At 33.3% G+C, this 16,049-nt stretch overlaps 3 protein-coding genes across 4 annotated transcripts; 1 reads left to right on the top strand and 2 right to left on the bottom strand.

The window, feature by feature from the left end:
- Positions 1–1,147: 1,147 nt before the first annotated feature.
- On the top strand, positions 1,148–3,628 carry LOC102614540 (hypothetical protein). Its single transcript, XM_006475818.4, has 4 exons — positions 1,148–1,916; positions 2,023–2,137; positions 2,247–2,361; positions 2,544–3,628. Exons 1-4 carry the CDS (start codon positions 1,816–1,818, stop codon positions 3,503–3,505), a joined length of 1,293 nt encoding a protein of 430 aa, XP_006475881.1. The 5' UTR covers positions 1,148–1,815; the 3' UTR covers positions 3,506–3,628.
- A 1,090-nt stretch (positions 3,629–4,718) lies between these two features.
- On the bottom strand, positions 4,719–7,467 carry LOC102614251 (stellacyanin-like). Of its 2 annotated transcripts, XM_052440878.1 has the most exons (4): positions 7,148–7,450; positions 5,760–7,002; positions 5,100–5,643; positions 4,719–5,000 (listed from the first exon to the last, which is right to left on the bottom strand). In XM_052440878.1, exons 3-4 carry the CDS (start codon positions 5,374–5,376, stop codon positions 4,723–4,725), a joined length of 555 nt encoding a protein of 184 aa, XP_052296838.1. In that variant the 5' UTR covers positions 5,377–5,643; positions 5,760–7,002; positions 7,148–7,450; the 3' UTR covers positions 4,719–4,722. The 2 variants fall into 2 exon arrangements, with proteins under 2 accessions (XP_052296838.1, XP_024953431.1); XM_025097663.2 differs by having other exon boundaries at positions 5,100–7,002; positions 7,152–7,467.
- Positions 7,468–9,146: 1,679 nt separating this feature from the next.
- Positions 9,147–10,746, bottom strand: LOC102607237 (probable LRR receptor-like serine/threonine-protein kinase At3g47570; the record flags this gene model as incomplete). Its single annotated transcript, XM_025097259.2, has 2 exons — positions 9,147–9,596; positions 9,735–10,746. Coding segments are annotated over 2 exons (1,368 nt in total), but the record flags the coding sequence as incomplete, so codon positions are not given.
- Positions 10,747–16,049: the final 5,303 nt, after the last annotated feature.

The raw sequence follows: 16,049 nt of genomic DNA on the forward strand, positions 1-16,049 counted from the left end.
TATGATTTGATCTGCAAGTTTTATTAACGTAATTAGTGGTTAATAAATTAAAAAATAAAAGTATTAAATCCTAATAATATACTATCATTAAATGTATAGATGACACAAAATCTATGAAATATTAGGAGAGTTCAGATTAGAAGAGGATCTTATTTTGAAAGTGGGTGGAGAAGAGATCTATAGTTAGTGGCATTCGAAGACTTTGTTGTTAAGTCTAGAACTAACATTATTAAATAAAGCCTAACATGAGGATAATTAAGTTTTAAAAAATACTATTAAATAAGGAAAGGCTCCATCTCTTTTGACTATTGGAAATTACAAAAGTATTGGATTTTCCCTGCTTTGGCTCATAATTAACCTGGCTACTTTAGTAAAATAAGAAGTTAAAATTTGGATCAACAAGATTTGCCTCGCAATGAGAATTGTAATAAGGCAAATGCTAAGTTACAGTCGGCTATAATTTACTCTTCTCACAAAAATTATGTGGACCTCACCACTATGTTATTGTTCATGTGAGAGGAGTAAATTACAGACAGCTATAGGCCTCCCATGAGTCCTGCAATACATAAACATTGAGCTGTTCTATTTTTTTTTTAATACTATTATACATGACTGTAGGTATTACGATTAATATTTACAAACAGATTCTACAATTGTGACCTTCTTCGTGGCGTATACTCCTTTGAAGCGCTACCCAAATTCTTCAAACCCTTTCAAATATTCGAGGGCTGTCCACTCTACTCACATTTCGTGAGGAATAGACTGGCTCCACTCAATTATTTGATAATTGAGGAAGAATTGTAACTAAGCCCCATAAATATTTTTATGGAGGCTCGAACCCTTACACTTGTTATTCTAAGTGCAAGGGTTCTCCCACTGGACCAAGACCCATTGGTTTGAGCTGTCCTATTGAAGTGCAAGCGAGTCGAAGAGCATCTCATATTACAGGATAAGGAGATTGAAAATTGGGTAGTTGGTAAGTACGGAAAGGGGTTGGGGGCTAGAAATGCAAAGGCATTTTCATGAGTGGACCTTACATCAGTGATTAGTTAGTGAGTGAGTGGAGAGAACCCCGTGCATTGTCAGAGAAGTATTGTGCCCCTGTGAGCCCATTCTCACATTTAAAAAAAAAAAAAAAGAGGAAGAAAAAATGAGAGAGATTTTACAGTGAAGTGGATGTGAGAGGGTTGGAGAGGGAGGATCCAGTCTGAAAATTGGGGGTTAAGTTGTCAATTTTGTTGTGGGGGATGCTGGGAAATGGATGCGCAAATAGGTGATGGCACGGGCAGGCAGATTTTATTGAGGGGAGACTTTAATCCAGGCACTTTTAGATACCCCCCCACACACAGTGTTTCCTCAAAGAAAATGACCTTACCTCTCCTCTTCCCTCAATAAAGTTAAATGAAAATAAATAAAATAAAATAAAATAAAGAATACAATTAAAATAATAAAACTGACTGTAACATCAAAAAAATGGTAACCTCTCTTAAATTATTGAGGGAAGACAACAAAGCTAGTATGGGAAAGCAACTGCTGCTCTCTCGCCCTTTTGTACTACTCCCCAGCCAAAAGAAAAAAACTAAAAAGAAAAAAGAGAAAAAAATCCCATTTGGAAACTGGGAATTGATGTTGGAGAGAGAGAGAGAGGGAGAGGGGGGGTAAGAGAAGGCAAAATCAAAATACAGCGGCAAAGTGACATCTAGTAGAGTATCCCATCTTCTTCTTCTTCTTCTGAATTGAAAAAACACAACTAATTGATTTAAGACTTTTAGAAGTTGTAGCTGAAAGATTTTGATATTAAAGTTCCATTTCAAGATGCCAAGGCCAGGTCCTAGACCTTATGAGTGTGTGAGGAGAGCATGGCACAGCGAAAGGCACCAACCCATGAGAGGTTCTACCATTCAGCAGATTTTCAGGTTTTGGGTCTTGCTCTTTTCGCTTGCTATTCGAATGTCCAGTTGCTGTCTTTTTTTTTTTAATTTATTCGTACATTATCTGATTGCCCACCATATGTTTGATTAGAGTCGCTGATGAGTTTCACAGCACTCAAACAAAAAAGAATAAGGAGTGGCAAGAAAAGCTCCCTATTGTTGTCTTGAAAGCCGAGGAAATTCTCTACTCCAAAGCCAATTCTGAGGTTTTCCCTTCTTGATTTTGCTTAAAAGATTTTGGATCTCTCTCTCTCTCTCTTTTTCTTTGTTTATTCTCTTTTAAGATATTCATTTTCACATTATTTCATTGTTCAGGATGAGTACATGAATCTTGATACGTTACGGGACCGTGTAAATGATGCCGTTAACACGATTATACGAAGAGACGAGAGCACTGAAACCGGAGAGCTTTTGCCGCCATGTGTTGAAGGTAACAAATCTTTTCACTTTTTCTTGTGCTTTTTTAGATCCAGCTGTCAAATCATGCAAGGTGCTCTCGTTTTGGATTCATGCTAGCTCAAACTTAAAATTGCTTTGCAATTTGCAAGTAGTCAAAACAAATTCAATATTAAATTGTTGATTTCCATCTGTTCATAATTCTTATGTTGCTAGCCGCCCTTAATCTGGGCTGCATTCCGGTGAGAGCTTCAAGAAGTCAACGGCACAGTCACCCAAGGACTTATCTCAATCTGAGACCTCAAGAACCTGCTCCCTTGCCCCCTAAAATTGTGGATAAAACTATTGAAGACCAGTGCCCTAGGTTCTCTCCGCATCACTCTGGTAATCAATTTAACTTTTCAAGATCCTTTAAGAATGCGAATTCAACTACTCTGGTTCCGGAATCAAGCTGTCAAGTTATTGGAAATGATAACCTAGCTGCTCCTTCAAGTTACCCTTCTTCGTACGAGAATATCCCCTCTAGACATAGCAAGATGATGAGAGTGGATGCCAATGTACAACTGAAGTTGGGTTCTGTTTATCCATTATATTATGGAACTCGATTTCAAACTGAAGATACTAAGTTAGGTTCTGGTATTTCAGAAAATGTGAACTCTACCACTATATTTGTTGGAAAACCTATTGGAACATCAATTCCAGAGCCTGGTGAAATGGGTGCCTTGCCGCGTCTTTACTCCTGTTCAGGCTCTGATACTGCTTCTAAGCCAACTACAAAACCAGATTTTCTCGAACTCCAGAGGAGGCCACATGTAACAGGATGTGATTTATCATTGCGGTTGGGTCTCTCTGGAGACCCCTGTATGAGCTTGGATAGAAGTTCAGCTCGTGAAACCGAAGATGTTGGTTCAATTAGGTCTCAGGAGGGGAACAAGTTAAAAGATCTTTCTTCAGAGAGAAATAAGGAATTTTGTTTCTTTCCGGAGAAGACTGCTGATAAACCCCATGAATCCTGTTCGAGTAAGCGGTTTCCTGAGCATGAATGTCGGAATTTAGAGGCATCTATCAGAAAGCCTAAGGCATTGTTCAGTGACAATTTGGAGGATGTTCAATTTTGCTGGCAACCAGGGCCTCCATCCAACCAGTTTACTGGTCAAATAAGAGGTCCAGGTCTGTAGGTACCATCTTCAAGTTGTAGTTTATATGCTTGAAATATATGATGCCCCAAATCTATGGGTGGTTCTTTTTCGCATCCTCTGTTTTATCTCTCTCTCTCTCTGAATGAAGGATTTACTTGCTGATGATGAGTTGCAAATTGGGATGGACAAGAAATTGAAGTACAAATGAAATCTGAGTTTTACTAGTACTTTATTAATTAACAGCGAATGCTCATGATCAGGATATCAAAATATTACAACCTCTGAACAATAAATTTATACATTGGTGATAGGAAATATTTGAAACTATGAATTCATGAAGGGGAATGGAAACCTGAACTTACAAGGGACTGCTCCAGGTCTGGGTGCACTGAAAATAGTCTATAAAAGATGTCATATCCTGGGTTAGGGTTCTCTACATGAATGGATCCTCCATCAAGCTGAGAATACCCTTCTGTTAAATGCAAAAGGAATGAGGAGAACCGGTAGGGACAAGTTTATTTTGTGTGAATAGCTGTTCTTAAGTTAGCCTTAGGTAGTTACTCTTAGATCTTGGCATTTAAGAGATGAATTGATGGACGACAGTCCATTTTCCCAACAATTGTCCTCTTTTGGCCAATTTTGTGCTAGTGGGTGCCAAATAAGGAAATATTCCATCATATTTCCAGCATCCCAAGGGAGTAACAGATAATTCATAATTGCGAGGCCACTGGTTTCGGGGACTTCCCCCACCCAAAGAAAAAGAGCGGCTTCAAGTAACCACCTGCCACATTTTTATAACTTTTAACTTTTAGTTATCAAGCCATTTTAAGGCCCGTTTGGTAGTGCTTTACTATTGTATTGTGGCGGCCAAGCTACAAATTTTAGCTTCAGTTTGCGTTTGGGAGTGCTGCGCCTAAACGGAGCATAAGTGGATAGTAGATAAAGAACCAGAAGTCACCACGTCACCTCCAACACATCTTGCCGTCGTTCAATTAGTTCATTAAATACAAATTAGATGCTATTCATGCATTTGTTTCTCACCCACCGGCAGCCATAACGTGTGGTGAAATAATGTGGATACTCTTTTGATTAGTGACCACGACTGTTATCGGCCTTGACAACTAACCTAAAGCTTTGTCCTTTTGAACAAAGTTCTGGTTGTCAAAACGTTTTCTGATACTTGAGATTTAAATTGAAATTAAACACTGAAGTAAATTCTTTCTTTATTAAATTGATTGTTTAATTTGCTGGGATCCTTAAATATAACTACTTAATAAAGACACAAGTAAGGTGAAGAAAGTTGCAGCCAGAGATGAAGCAGAACTATGTTCCCCGCCAATGTTGATTGTCACCTTCTGGCCACGATCACAATGGGAATCCACTGTGCAGATGAAATAGTGAGTACCATTTGAATTTAGAGTGTAATTTGCAGGGCTAGTTTCATGGATTTCACCATCGGGGCTTTTTGTTCTGCATTTATCATAGTCAGCTTTTGATACTTCGGCGACACTGTGTGATCCAGTCCAGTTGAACACTGCATAATAACAGGAAAACAAACAGAATTTAAAAACAGTAGTGGATAGGTAAACACCTGTAATCTGAAAATGAACTTAATACAGAACTCATTACTTACCTATTGTGTCACCAAAATGAAATTTCTGTTTGCTAGCCCAAGTGGAGTAGGCAGCAGCACCACTGGGAGGAGTTGTCCAGCCCATTTCATCTCCAACAGTGTAAGTCTCCGCAGCTGCAGCATCAAAGATGGCTGGTACAACGACCAGGAATCCAAACAGAACCAACTTGCTACCCATCTGCTCCGTGTGTTCTACAGGTTGCCCCTGCTCTAGTTTTGGTCTCAAGAAACGTTTTGGTGAGGAATTTGTTTGCTTGTAATCTATGGTTTGGCACATACATAGAATTCAAGAGAGCTAACAGCAACTCATATTCATAGCGTGCTGCTCTTCACATTTTAGTAGTGGATAGAATATGTTCTTTTCTTGCAGGGGAGGGCTAATTACAACACCAACTTTACAGAATCTAGAAGTTGGATGTTGACTGCTTTTCGTTTTCCTCAAATTATATGTGGACCATCAAAAGGGACCCTGTTCTGTGGAATGGTTACATCAGTCGGCGTCTTTTTGTGGCTGAAGTTTGTAGTAAAGCCAACCGACGTGTAACTTTCAAAGCGCAACATTGCTTGTAATTAATACGGCCTTCTAGTTTTACTTGTCTTGGAAATTACTAAACAAAACTGAATGCCTAATAAAACTAAATCAATAAAAATATCAAATACCCTCTTGCAGTGAAACCAGGACCCATGTGGCCAAGGAGGGCTGTGAGACCTGCCACGACCAGTTTGCAACAAATTTCCTAGCTGTCTTTTTCAGGAAAATGAAACTTGGATCTGATGTGAGATAAGATAAACTCATAATGCCTTTGGAATTTTTTTTAAAAAGGGTGTAGTTAAATTACATTATTTGTAGGCTTACATTTAACTTAAGAGTTACACCCAATAATTTAAGATATGCCTAATCAAATAATATTTGGATTATTGAGTGCAACTTATAAGTGGATGTAAATTCAATTTAATGTAACTTAGCATAAAGAATTCGCCTGTGTTTTTTAAAGCATGCACTTTATTATCAATATGTCCATATTCTCTTTCTTTGCACTCATTATTAATGTTCTAAGATGTGTTTGTTTTTACTTTTTAGTTTCTGATAACGTATTTCACCTTCACAGCATATACTTTATACTTTTGAATCAAGAGGTATGGGGCTTAACAGATTTTGGGTCACTAACATTAAGCAAGGGATTGTGCGCAGACATTGTTGAAATTTTAAATAAATATATGTGTGTATGTATATAATAGTTTTTTTATACGAAATTTGTAAAGTCCGAAAAAAGTCTGAAAAAATTTTAAAACCGTAGGATTTAGAAAACTTAAAATTTAAAATTATTAGACCGCACGATATATGCATTTTTCTAAAATTATTAGACCGCACTTTAAAATTTTGAATTTAAACATTTCTATATATATATATAACCAAAACATATATGTAGTAAATACGACAAGTGATTTTATTTAAACTTAATCAATTTGTACCAGTACACAAACATTACTTGGAATAATGAATTGAAATCAGACTCTTACAATATCGCCTAGCTAGCTTGTAGCCAAATATAGCAAGGCTTAATACACATATATGAGCACTAATTAAGATAGACAATTCCTGCTCAGATATAATAATAGTAACTCAGGAAATATACGAGGGAGATGGCCAAACCGGGGTATAAGGCGCCGACACTAACAAACGAAGCAGAGCTCGTATCGTTCCCGCTATTCTTAACGGTGATGGCCAACTTTTGGCCGCGGCCACAGTGATCGTCAACAGTACAGATGAAGTAACGGCTCCCAGTTGAGTTTAATTGGATCTGCACAGGGTGGCTTGCTACAACCGAGCTCGTTTTTGAGCAATCATCATACTCAGACTTGGATACATCGGCAACGTTATGTGTTGTGGACCAGTTGAACACTTCACATATGCATAAGCAAGAGCATAAAAAGAAAAATACACATGAAATTTAGTCAAGTAGATGCTATCTAGACATGAAGTAAATTAAATTAATTAACCCAATTCGTTTTTTTTTAATTAATAAAGAATATATATGTACACTTACTCACTGAATCTCCGACTTCGAATGTTTTGTTGCTAATCCAGTTAGTATAGTAATCAGCTGAGGTAGGAACAATCCAGTGCAATTTGTATTCCGCTGCGGCCGCACTAGCCGCTAGAAAAGCCAGTCCGAACATAAAGCAGCAAACTGAAGGCATCAAGCCGCGGCAAGCCATTCTTCCGATTGTGTTCTTCAGGTCGGCCCCCGGCGGAGTTATCGAATGGATAATGAACGTGTGATTAGTATTGCATCCATTTTCAACTTTTTGTTACATGTTTATAATAGAGGACTAGAGTGTAAAAAATCATAAATGTGGCAGATATTTATTTATTAGTGACCGTTCTGAATCGATGTCGAAAGAGTAGGATGGGATACGTTTCCTTCTTGCAGTTAAAAAGTGGCGCGTGGCTGGCTATTCTTTGAAGAGTTGTAATATTATAATATTATAATTATAATATTGGCATCCCTTTATTGATTTTATAAAATTCTTGTAATATTATAATTATATTTAAGGATAAATATAAATAAAATTAATCTCATTTATTTTTTTTTCTCTATTCAATTTTATTTTATTTGTATAATATAAATTTTTGTAATCATTAAAATAATCTGAATTTAAGAAACAAGTTATAAGTTTTTTTAATCATTAAAATAATCTAAATTTAAGAAGCAATTTTTTAAGCCAAAATAATACTCTTGTAATATATGTAGCAACAAAATTAAGATACAACATTGTGAAAAAATAAATTAAATAAAATTTCATCTCACTACAAATAACTTTTTAAGGATTCTCAAATTAATTGTTGCACTCAAAATTTATATGTATGATAAAATTGTGTAGGACCCATAAAATATTTAATATTTTATAAGGTTTTTCTTACTTTTTATTTTAGATTTTTTTTTTAGAGATTAAAATATAAAGAAAGTTTGAAGAGAAGAAAGTAATTATTGAGACTGAAAGAGTAAAAAAATTATTAGAAATTGTAAGATTTATAAATGAAAATAATATTTATTTAGAAAAATGGTACTTTTGTCATTAAATGAAATATAATTAAAAAGGTAATTTCAAAATGATTTTAGACGGGTGATAATAGTTCGACTCTTCTTTGAGTAAATCCAAGGCAAAGCAGTGTTACAAAAAGAATGCGTACGTAAGCTAAATTTATCCATAATTGCTTCTCGGGCTTTAAGGTTTACAATTCATATAGCCCTTGTTTTTGGCCTGGGCTTGATTCTGTCTCTCTAGCTTTGTTAACTAAACAACCCGTAAAAACATCGATCACGTACAGTGTCAAGAAAAGTAAGCAGGCAGGTCCTTTGCATTGTTGCAATGGCCAAACATCAAATATATGCTGCCAGACACCTGTTTTGCTTTTGTGTTTGGACGAAACTAGAAGTCATATATTTATTTTTTCGTTGCAGAAAATTGAAAATGTAGGCATGTTGCTGAGTTATCAGGTTCGATCAGATTTGAAGTTGTCTCGAAGTAATATAACTGGAGTAATATTTCACTTCCCAAATAATTTTAAAGAGATTTCAATCCAAGTAGCATTTGTCATTAGACGTTAATTGGAATGGAATGGTTAAATAAATTATTCTACAACTTATAAAAATTTAGCATAACATGTTAATTAAGAATTTGAATTTAGTATAGAGTTGATATGTACTCAACTCTTCATTATCTTCTGCTATACGTTTATGTGCAGTAATTATCAATTGTATCTTTTTGAAATGTTAGCAAAAAAAATCAGCTGAAACTAGGAAAAAAAAATATATTGTTAATTGTGATTGTGAATAATCACAATCATGCATCTAGCTTCCCTTAGTTTTCATTCTATAATCTTTATCTTGTTAAATAAAGACGATTCATGAAAAAAAGTGCTTGTTTATTGTGATTGTGAATAATCTCTTTGTGGAAATGTCTGTGAGGATGATGAACAGTTTGATTCTGGAAAATATAAAAGGCATGATATTGATGTAGGACTCAGATTTGCACGTCCAATTTCTCTTCCGCTCAAAACAATGGCTCTTATTACACAACCAAAAACTCAACCAAGATAACAAACGGGAAAAAGAAAAAAATAAATGAAGTTACATTAACTTGTTGTTGCAACATCATCCAGAAACTTCTCTTTAATCTTCTTGAGCTTTGCAGCGGCATCTTTCATAGATACCCTCTGTTCTGGTGACTCCATGCAACAATCCAAAGCCAAATGCATGATGCTTAATAAACAATCAATTTTGACAGAAAAAGCTTGCTCTTCTCGCACCAAATTTGCATCAACAACTTCAGTCAATCCATCAGGTAATGACTCCTTTACCCAATGCTTTAAACTCATTTCTCCAATAAATATTTCATTTGTAGGCTTCTTTCTCGTGAAAGTTTCCATCAATAAAATGCCATAACTATAGACATCACTTTTAGGTGAAATAATTCCCTCTGATCCATACTCTGCATTTTTTTTAATGTTGATTCATCATAAATATATCCCACCATGAAATAAATGATATACAAATAACAATAATCGACCCAAACTTTGCCTATGCTTGAAAAAAGAGAAAAATTTAGAGTTTAGATTTGAAATCTTACCTGGAGCCATATAACCAATTGTAGCTATTGTCATGGTTTGTATCACAGAATCATCTCCTTCGCCTAAAAGTTTGGAAATGCCAAAGTCACTCACATGTGCCGTCATGTTTTCATCTAATAGAATGTTGTTGGGCTTCAAATCACAGTGAACCATGGGTGTTGAATGACCGTGATGAAGATATTCAAGAGCCAAACCCACATCTATCATTATATTCAACCTCTCTAGGATACCAAGGAAATAGTTGTGAGAATACAACCACTTCTCAAGACTACCATTGGGCATAAACTCAAGCACCAAGGCTTTAAAATCTATGTTACAACAGTTGCTAATGATCTTTATGAGATTTCGATGACGAATACTCCGTAGTATTTCACATTCAGAATCAAAGCTCCTAGAAGCTCTCTCCAACTGCAAATTGAAAACCTTTATTGCAACATTAGTGCCATCAAAAAGTGTCCCTTTGTACACTGACCCAAAACTTCCTGTACCGAGCAAGTTGCATTCATTAAATCCATTAGTTGCACGTTGAATATCTAGATATGAAGTTCTTCTCCATGTTGCCAGAGATAACAAATCTTCTTGATCCCCATCTTTTGTACTCCTATTTCGGTGCCTTATAAAGAAGATTATGACAATTGCTATTAGTACAATGGATGTTATTGGAGGTAAAATATATTTCAAAACAAGTAGAGCAACTTTCTTGAATCCTCTGCTATTATATTTCCTGCAAGATGGGACTTGGAGTCTTGCTGGACCACAAAGTGCATAATTTGAAAGGAACGATTGAGCTGAGAAGTTTCTAAATGGCCATTTCGTCGGAATTTCTCCTTCTAACGTATTGTGAGACAAATTAAGTTGTTTAAGATATGAAAGTGCCTCTAATGACTTGGAAATTTCTCCAGAAAGATTATTTCTAGAGAGATCCAAAGATTCCAAGCTTATCAAGCTACCAAATGATTTAGGGACTGGACCCTGAAATTGATTATCAGCCAAGGACAGAGTTTCTAAACATGTTGTTTAAAATACACGGTAGCTGTGACAGCTGCACAGGAACTGCAAAAAAACCGGAACAAATCCACGAATAAACTGACCAAACATACCGAAAGTAAAAGAACATGCATGTGTGTGTCTCTGTGTGTGTACAAAACTCTACCGTACAAGTACATGCATGTAAGAAATACCAGTGCAGAAGTGCACTGACCCACGTGTTATGTTATTTTTTTCTATTTATTTTGGAATAATTATATAGAATTAGCCTTGCGCTTAAGACTAATTTATAAAGTAGCCTACTTACTGCTCTCCTTACTTTTAAGCATTAAAAAATTATATAGATAATTATTTAAATTATCTAAACTTTGTCCTTGGCTGCAATAAATTGATTATCATATTTCTAGAGAACTTGAACAAATAGTAATATTATAAGAGCTATAGATCTTATATTTAGAGGCATCTATGAAAAAACAATAATATTTCAAATCACGCCACTACATAGACTAGTGAATCGATGGTATGCTTTATTGTTGATGAAAAAATATATTTCTAAAATATGATGGTTTTAATTAAAATTGTTTTATTAGGTTATCGAGTTTACGAAAAAAAGAAATGAAAATAACAAAGGATGAAGCTCATGGGTACTAATTAGGAACAAAGAAAGAAGAGGAATGAAGTTCGATTACATGTAGATATGAAACATATTAATATTAAAATAAATTTTTTTAATTAAAAATAATTTAGGAATTATTTGATAGAATTAATAATATTATTGGAAATATTTAATTTAGGCTTAGACATTTTCATTTTAGTATCCATTATTATTATTGGTAAATTAATATATTTTTTATTAGGCATGCTTTTTTAACAAACATATTCAAATAATTTATTGTATATTAAATAGATATTATGCAATAAAAAAATGTTTACCAACACATGTTGATTTTTAATGCATTTTAAAATTTTTACATTAGATTATATTATTGCCCCTACACCGACACTTATTCAAATAGTTAAATTATGGTTGCGTTTGTTTTTTTTATTTGAAATCTAAATAGGTCTGAATGAAAATGTCTAAATAACATGTTTGTTTTTTCTTTTTCAACATCTGAAGAGAAAAAAATTAAAACCTAGTAGTTTGACATAAATATCCTTTTAAGTGGTGCATATATTTGTTCTTCACAGTTTATAATTTTCATAGGTTAATTATTTTGAAAGCATTAAAAAAAATACTATCATTGTTGATCTTAATTTAATTTTTTAATAAAAGATGTAATGATAACATCAAATTTTATTATAAAGTCAACATTGATATTTTATTTTTGATTCATCACAATGGACATAATTTGATTTATTCAATATTTTAGTTTAGTTAACACAATTAAAAAAATAACTTCACGAATAATACAAAATATTAAGTTTATATATAAAATTGGAAATACATAAATTGTTAAGGGTACTTTTAAGATTTGAAATTGAAATTTTCCATTTAAATTTCAGACTTAAGATAAAAGTGGATTTTTTTTTACTTTTTCTATTTAGATAAAATTGTCTGATAATAAGTGATAAGTTAAAAAAAAAAACCTAAGTTAAATTTATCTAATCAAATTCTTCGTGTAATATCACTTTATATATAATTATTTGTACAAAGTGTTTGTAGCACCTCAATTCTTGAATTAAGTTTTGAGTTTATAAGTTAGACCCATTGCGATTTAGACCCATGACTTTTGATGATTACCACAAACTAATTTATAAATTTATTGTAAATATTTATGTGAAAGTTAGTGCATATAAAAGAATAAAAATAGTCATATATCAAGCAACAAGATTATAAAAATTCTTTAACAAAATGCAGATATTTAATAAAAGAATGACAACAATATAACAAATAAACTGATCATATAAATTATTAAAAATTGTACCATAAAAGTTATGTATGAATTTTTTTTGTCCATTTATTGATAGAGATTAGAGAAGATGAAATATTTGAATGATTTGACATAATAAAGAGAAAAATAGCACATATAACTATAAAGGACTAAACCATGGAATTATGCAAATGTTGTTAATTGTTATAATATATTTGTAAATTTCTAGTATTTTGTGGCAATGTTGTAATAGATTAACTTGCTTTTCTTTCAATTAGGCTAAACCGTCATTTATTATAAGTTAAAAAATTAATAATATTTTAGTCCTAATGATTTCAATTTATTTAATAAATATATAATTTAATTGCATCATAAAATAAGTCTATAACTCTAATTGAAATGTAAGAATAACTATAAAGTTATTTCAAATTAAAAAAAAAAAGAGTTAGGACTGGAGACATACTTGAAAACAAAATAAAAACTCTATGATTATATGAATTTTTTTAAAACTAGGTTATTAATGAATAGGGTTGATCCGAATCCGGATGTAAGTTTCTAAATTTGGACCCGTAAAAAGAATTCGGACGGATCCCAATGCGGGTAATATCCGCAATGGATGCGGGCGAATATTCTGGATATCCGGATCCGTAAAAATTAAAATTTAATAATTTAATAAATAATTTAAAAATTCAATAATTTATCTAATAATATCAAATAAAATTAAATGATAATTCAACAATTAATAATTCAACATGAATAACATACAATAATCTCATAAATCTACAAATAAAATAATTTTTTTATTTTTTATTTCATTTTTAATATATATGTTTAATTTAATTTTTAATTTAAAATAAAATTCAATAATTTACCTAATCATATCAAATAAAATTCAATCATAATCCAAAATTAATAATTCAACATGAATAAAATACAACAAAATCATAAATCCACAAATATACTTATTAATAATGTATTTGACATTCCTATTAATAATGCTTTTTTCCTAGATTATACGGGGCTATAGCTCGTCATAGCCCACCTATGGATCTGCCCCTTGACCCATGACCACGAGTGTCAACATGAATATATAATTATTAAGAAATAATGCTACATGTATATTGAAGATAACACAAAATTTAGTACAAAAGGTATAAAAGACCAAAAAAAAAATCTTATCTTGTAGTGATTTTTTTTTTTTAATCTTATAGTTATTTCTTTTTATCTTCTAGTGATGGTTTATTATTTTTTGTGGTTTTTTTTTTTGGCATATATCACTGTCGATTATTAAGTGGTCGACTTTTTAAAATAAAACAATTAATTATACACAATTATATGGTAATTCGAATTGATACCACTCAAATAGAGAAAAACTGAAATCTTTTGCATCAGCCAGCCATGCACCGGGTTAGATTTTGACACATGTATAGTTTTTAGCATATTTTTTGCACCAAATACAATACATATCTAAATGAATTCTGCAACATGGAAAAGCAAATATGTACACGCTTCGAAGGTGGAGCTAGCGTACCTTGTAGGTGGTTATTAGCAGTATATAGATCTCTAAGCTTGCTCAAATTTCCAATATTTTCTCTCAGTCGTCCAGTAAATTTATTATCACTCATCCACAAACGACGAAGATCAGTGCAGTGGCTTAAACTTGACGGAATCTGGCCAAAGAGTTTGTTTGAATGCAAGTAAATTTCCTGAAGCTTTGGCAGACGATTACACATATCATTCGGCAAAGTACCAGATAGGCTATTGAAACCTAAATTGATCCACTTCAAGGAGGAAATGTTGTAGAAACTCCAAGGAATGGGACCTGTGAAACTGTTATTACGAAGACTTAATATTTGGAGTTTGGATAACATACCGATCCATGACGGAAAGCTTCCACTGAATTTATTGTCCTCCAAACCAAAGGACTTGAGCCGGTGTAATTGTCCTAATTCATTCGGAAGATGGCCATATAAATTATTTTGACCAAAATTAAGATACACTAGGAATGAGAGATTTCCCAAGTACGGAGGAATGGTGCCTTGGAGACCTATATTTGAAAGATTCAGAACTCTGACTCTACGATGCCGAGCACCACAAGAAACGCCAACCCAGTTACACACTGGATAAGATATAGACCAATTATTTGCCAAGACACTATGAGGATCAATGACATGGGCTTTGAACATAAGAAGAGCAGATTGATCCGTGGTTATGTTTTTTACAATAGTCATGGCTAAGCTAGCCACAAGACAGTGTAATATTAACATAGGAACAAAGAAGAAGAATGAGCGCATATTGGTGGTTTTATTAGTTACACATACCAGAACTAAAGAGATCATTGATATAGTTTTAAGGTGAAAGAAAAATATCATATTTATAATAAAGACTCGTGAGTCGTCCTTATTCACTATGGCGACCTTCTAAGCTGCAAGGCTTATGGCACTTTATTTCTAATTCTTGAATTTAATCTTGAATTTACTTTATTTTTATTTTTTTTAACTGATTAAGCATCATATTACCGTATTATACAAAGATATTTACAATTGTTATGATAGCAGGTCATTACATTGATATTTAAAATCATATATATACCCGAAACTTACATTATTATATTTTTATTTTATGAAGTACATGCCCAGCCAAATACCCCTCACGAAGGAGAGATGTCTTTACCCCACTCGCATTTCTCAAGGGAAAAAGACGTTATAAGTAATCTCCACATAATTAAATTTAATTAAGAGAGATTGAATCCGTGAAAACTCGAACCATTACCCTCATAACCATACTTAATTTTAAGAACAATAATTTATCACTGAGCTACAAGCCCAAGTGACTATTTTATTTCTAATTCTAACCACGCAAAATGACACTTTTTTTTCCTTGACCATTCATGCAAGTGGACTTTTCAGTTTCGTCGGAGAAAAAAAAGGGATGACCTGGACTTTTACTAGTGCCACACATTTTGATCTTATAATAAATACGGTTCCAGATTTTCTCCACTTTCACGCCCGGCCCACGCTGTCCGTGTGTTCACAAAATTTCAACAATAACTATTTATTTTTAGGAAGAAATTTCAACAATAAAAGAGAATTATGGGCAAGTCCTATTCGCCGCTGTCAATGGTTTCCCACATCAATTCGTAGCTAAGGTGGGCCAACATTAAACCAAACCAGTTCAAACCAAACTTAGTAACTGACGTTTCATTATATTATGCATCTAAAACTTTTTTGAAAAATGAGCTTGTAAAAGCCTAAGTTGAGTTCCCTCAGAGATATCAAAACTGCCAAGCATTGCGGTACATAGCCCGAGAGCTTGTTTTCACTTAGCAGTAATCCATCCAACCTCTCTAAGTGATAAAGATAGTAGCTAGGAGTGTTCGCGGATCAAATTTTGTGAATTGGATATCAATTCATATCCGATTCATGATTTTATAGATTATAAATTTTTAATTCAATT

Source organism: Citrus sinensis, chromosome 1 (genome assembly GCF_022201045.2).
Source record: "Citrus sinensis cultivar Valencia sweet orange chromosome 1, DVS_A1.0, whole genome shotgun sequence".
Lineage (NCBI taxonomy): Eukaryota > Viridiplantae > Streptophyta > Magnoliopsida > Sapindales > Rutaceae > Citrus > Citrus sinensis.